At 39.4% G+C, this 5,000-nt stretch overlaps 2 protein-coding genes across 12 annotated transcripts in view; both read right to left on the reverse strand.

Annotated features, from left to right (window-relative positions):
• LOC138864208 (piggyBac transposable element-derived protein 4-like) overlaps nt 1-1,130 on the reverse strand; it is a 1,577-nt gene extending 447 nt beyond the window's left edge. The window contains exons 1-4 of the mRNA XM_070130573.1: nt 979-1,130; nt 816-878; nt 299-697; nt 1-134 (exon numbers count right to left, since the gene is read on the reverse strand). The exon at nt 1-134 is cut by the window's left edge and continues 447 nt beyond it. Coding sequence (XP_069986674.1) covers nt 1-134; nt 299-697; nt 816-826 — 544 coding nt within the window. The 5' untranslated portion in view covers nt 827-878; nt 979-1,130. The remainder of the gene's footprint in view (nt 135-298; nt 698-815; nt 879-978) is intronic.
• Nucleotides 1-5,000, reverse strand: part of LOC113800816 (GDNF-inducible zinc finger protein 1) — a 56,560-nt gene that overhangs the window by 44,498 nt on the left and 7,062 nt on the right. For all 11 annotated transcript variants that reach the window (XM_070130569.1, XM_070130568.1, XM_070130567.1 and 8 more), the window contains exons 2-5: nt 4,317-4,444; nt 3,867-4,007; nt 3,350-3,512; nt 2,122-2,329 (exon numbers count right to left, since the gene is read on the reverse strand). In XM_070130569.1, the coding sequence (XP_069986670.1) occupies nt 2,122-2,329; nt 3,350-3,512; nt 3,867-4,007; nt 4,317-4,415 (611 nt within the window). In that variant the 5' untranslated portion in view covers nt 4,416-4,444. The remainder of the gene's footprint in view (nt 1-2,121; nt 2,330-3,349; nt 3,513-3,866; nt 4,008-4,316; nt 4,445-5,000) is intronic.

Genomic DNA, 5,000 nt, shown 5'->3' on the forward strand with positions numbered 1-5,000 from the left:
ACCATTTCAACTCTGGCCTTGGCACAATACACATCAAGAGCCAAAGACTCAGATAGGCCTTCAGCTCAGAAACTGAAATGTCAAACCATGCTTTCTTGTATGCTGAGTAGGTTGCAGATTGCTGGTAGTAATACCTGAGAGAGAAAAAAAGAAATTAAAGCCATGCCACACAAAAAAGATAAAAACAGCTAAAAGAGTCAATACAAATAAATAAAACCATGCAGCATACTACTGCAGAGAAAATGTACAGTGTTGATAAACTGATATGTTACAGCGAACTCTACCACAGGCACCTCACCGGTTAGATTCCTGGACGAGTAATTCCAGAAGTTCATCAGTAATGAAGTTAGAGAAGATAGTCAAGGGGCTGGATTCCTTGTCCATGTCAGGAACATTGACCCCAGGATGCCTGGAGAATCCAAACTGCCTTGGGATATTTTCCAACTTTTGCCACACAAACTTCTGGGTCCCAGGATCATTTTGTTTCCCTGCAAACTCTGACAGTGGCTCATCTGAACTGAACATAGTGTCCTGAGAAACACAGTCTAAATCATCAGAGGCACTGTCAGAGCAGCTTTCAAGTTGGCCCCCCCTTGCCAGGTACTCCTCGTCAGTACTGTTATTTGATGAGAGGTCATACCATGCTAAGGTTACTGCTCCCTCAGCCAAGTCACCTGGGTCCTTACTTGAGGAGCACCTGACAGACACAGAAAGAAAGAAAGAACAATAAAAATAATCACAAATATCAAAGCCATGCTATTTACTTGATTTTCATATATGAGCAGATACAAGACAATGATTTGAGACCTACTTACTGGTTGACCATAGCAGCTACAGGTGAAGGCTGTGGGTTGTCAGCATCCTCACTAAAGGAAAACCTGAAAACACAAGAGCCTATAAATTATGCTAAAATCATGTACAGACTGAATGTAGACAACCATTTTGCAGAAAAGAGAGAACAAACAGAAAGTTACTTACCATTAAAGTGCAGCAGCAGCGGCGTGAGAGCTTGACCTAGTCAAGTCATGAAATTTCCAGGCTTGTTAGTGAATATTTATTGGCTGCCCCTCTTTTATACAAATCATCAGCCAATCAGGTCGTTTAATGTTCCATGTTCTGTGTCATTCAGGTTGTTCCCCTAGGCATAAAACATCACTGTATGCAATGCATAAATGACACCTACTTTTCCTTCACCATACATCTCAAATGCCCTTTTACACTATCCCTCATCTTCCATCATAATAATTTTTGCCTTTCCTGTTCACCTCTGCAGCTCCAAGCTACCCCAAACAATAAACACACTTAACATATTTCTAAAGTGTTAAGGTATTCATGTCACCTGGCACGAAGACTTTCTACTTCTATACATGATGTTCATGCCATCTGGAGGGAACAGCTGGAACCGTTGGATCTGGTTGCATCATGGAAATCACAATGCCGAAAATATGGGCAGTGGGTTACATGTGGCCAATATCCCAGACACATGGCACGTAGGCCAGGTGTGCTTAAACACTCACGAGTGCTGACAAGACTCTGTGCCTCCTCTTTGTAAATTTATTTTGTGTAAACTTTATGGCTTTTTTGCCATATTCCAATGTCCAGATTTGTCTTTAGATTTGTTTTATCCAGATGGTAATACACTATTTTCTTTGCACAGATTCCATATTATCTCTCTATGTAGTAAATATGATTCAAATATAAGTAACATTTAGTTATTTGTGTCAGATATCTTATTTATTTGTAATTTTCAGTTTTCAGTAATACAACCTGCGTTACCAGTCACAGCAGCGAGAAATACTAGTCACAGCTTACACACCTTAAATTCTACATTCATTTATCTATGGGAATAATACAAAAGCTACCTTATAAGCACCACATTAATCTAATTACACTCCAAGAGGTTTGTCCACTCGTGATGAGTCTTTTCTATCCCCATGCCCTTCGCTCATGACGTCAGTTTCACATCACCCTGCCCACGGCCATTTTGTCGGGGTGTTCACGTCACCCGGTCCTCAACCATAACGTCACCCAGATCATAGGGGTAAACGACTAGAGCACATCAAGTCTAATAAGAACCAGACATTAGACCAAACTCTGCTCAGTGCTCCATTCTACACTCACCTGCCCCTGCCCTTACTGCGTGACTTGCTCCGCCACATATTGTCATGAGCTGGATTGAACTCCGGATCATCAGGCCGGATGCCCTGGTCCTCTGGTCGCAGCTCATCAGCCAGAAAGTCCTCATCATCATCCAGGGGCTCCACTTTAACTGAGATTTTAGAGCCATCATCTTCCTCGTCGTCTTCAGGTAAACCTAAGTCCATAGCACCTGTCAAGGGATAATGAAAATTCTTGTTTGTTAACCTATATTTATGCATACACTTCAGATTTCATCTTCTCATATCTAATATAGTTTTTATCATTTTCATACAAATCTAATATATCTATAACAATTTCATATATTCATATGTATTTTATATCAGTATCTTGGAAACGAGTTATATTTACACCATTCCATAAGTATTTCACATTCTTATTTCATATCATTACATATCAAGACTATAATCAGATTTTCCATATAATTTACTATCAAGACTATAATCAGATTTTCCATATAATTTACTATTAAGATGCAAAGTGAACCACTGTGCTAAACAAAAGGATGCATATCAAAATTTCATGCCAAGCCAGGCTAAAATCCTATAAACCTAAAGTAATAATATCATCCCTCTCTTGCTGGCACCCTACCAACCGCACTTTTAGCTTTCCCTGTTGCTGCCCTTCTGGTCACGCCCCCTCATCTCCAACCTGACTATACAAGTGTCTGTAATGCAGTATAGCAATAATATTCATAAAAGGGCTTGGGAACAACACCAGTTGGTTACAAGAGCATGTACAGATTGCCGTACATATTCACGTGATAAGAAAGCACAAGAAAATCTGTCCTTGTGTGATTATCCCTTCAATGAGCATGCACAAATACCAGGTATGATTCTAGTGGTTCCCAAACTCTTCTCAGTGATGGTACTCTAAACTCACATACTGGTACTCCTTTCTTTGGCACCCTTTTCTTTAATGCCCCACCACCCCCACCTTACACAATTTTATCTTTCTAGTAAACTGCATCTTTGCCTGTTACTCAAATCACTGGAGCTCAAATCAAAATCAACACACAATCAAATGACAAATAAACAGGAAAACTGCCCACAACCTTAGGTGCCTTGGTACCCAGTTTGAGAATAATGAATTTATTGATTTGTCTTCAAAAAAGTTTCTCTTTTCTCCCACACTCCAGAAATAACTCAATATAAAGTGAAGGCTCAATGACACTGCAAGCAACCATCCTTACCAATGGTCTCTTCTTCATTCACACGAGGCCCTTTCATGCGTCTCAGAAGCGAGCGATTGTAGAGCTCTTCAATGGTTGTTTTTAGAACTACTGACCGCTGCTCAATACCATCCAGTTCATCTAAGAGTCTGAAGCACCGTCGACACAAGGTTTTAGAATAGACCTGAAAAAAAAGATGTATTATACTTGGAGATTCTGATTCTTATCCACTCTATATCTGTTACTGTTACTTCTAAACTCTCCAAAAGCAAATGTTAGCACTAAACATGTTTTTGCTATAACAATAGAGAGTGAATAAGAAACACTATTCTAAGTGCTTAATCTTCTATGATCGAAATCAAGAGATAATAAAAATTTGATATATTTGTAATAATGATAAAAACTATTACAACAAGAAAATTAATGAAATATCTACATCCTGCAATAATGACAACCAGAGATGCATATCAGCTACCACCAGACAAATATATCAAAGATGAGAATAAGATCACAGACAATAAATAAAATTCCCACAAACCTGCGATGATTCTAGGGGACTTTTTAAAATGACTGACAGCATGTTTGCCAGTTGCTGCTGAGAATGAGATGTCACACTATTCTCCAGAAACACGTTGGGCACATCCTGTCTGTGGAGCTCCTTAATCACACGGTCACAAACCTGCATTTGATGAGTAAAGCTATTACCTGGTCTTCTGTACTATGGGAGGGAAGTGGGGTCTCAATTGGATGACTCTGTTAGATTTCATCCATTCTTTAAAGTCATCAATGAAAATATAAACAGAAAAAATATATAATTCAGAAATTTAAAAATATGGATAAATATAGATTTACATCACAAAGTAACAAATACACAGCAAAATAATCCTAACCTTTGTTCATTTATTGGAAAATTGTTGTTATTTCCTTGAGGAGACTGCCTAAGACATAACATTTAAAAAATAAAATAAAAACCATTTCCTTTACTTACTAAACAGACAACAGGAGCACCCCCTAGATTGGACATTGATTCCTCCATCTTGCAGCCTGCACTTGCCTCCCCTATCTCCACACGACCTTCCTCGGCCATATTCCTTGGAAGATGTGTACACAGGCTGTCTGCAGAGAGAAAGAGAATGTTTAATGTTTTAATGTTTAATGTTTGAAACAAATAAATGTGCTAGACATCAAAGGTCATATAGCACTATGATAAAGTATTGTGTCGGAAAGGGTAAAGAGGAGTTAAATATTAGGATAAAAATGTGTTAGATTAGAGAGCATTATAGGATATCATGGTAGTGAAAAGGGGAAAGAGGGGAGTAAGTGAACTTGAGCAGAGATTAGTAGAAAGGGAAGGGTTAAGGGGGTAGGGCGATTGAATGAATTAGTGTATCTGTCTCTGGGGAAGGTATAGGAACAATGTTTAACCCACTAACGACAGGTGTCCCACATATGAGACACCCGAAAAAATAAACATTGTCGGGGGTCCCGCCAGTATGACACAGTATCGGGGCTCGTGCTCCGACGCAGCAGCAGGCTGCGGCCAGCAGGCGGGCAGAGTCCAGCACAGCCCCACCCGCCGATTTTGTAACCGCCCAGGGGCCAGATTTACTAACGTCTTACGATATCGTAAATGGTCTGTTTATATCGTAAAACAAGTTACTATCTTGTTTCT

This window comes from Penaeus vannamei, chromosome 15, assembly GCF_042767895.1.
Source record: "Penaeus vannamei isolate JL-2024 chromosome 15, ASM4276789v1, whole genome shotgun sequence".
NCBI lineage: Eukaryota > Metazoa > Arthropoda > Malacostraca > Decapoda > Penaeidae > Penaeus > Penaeus vannamei.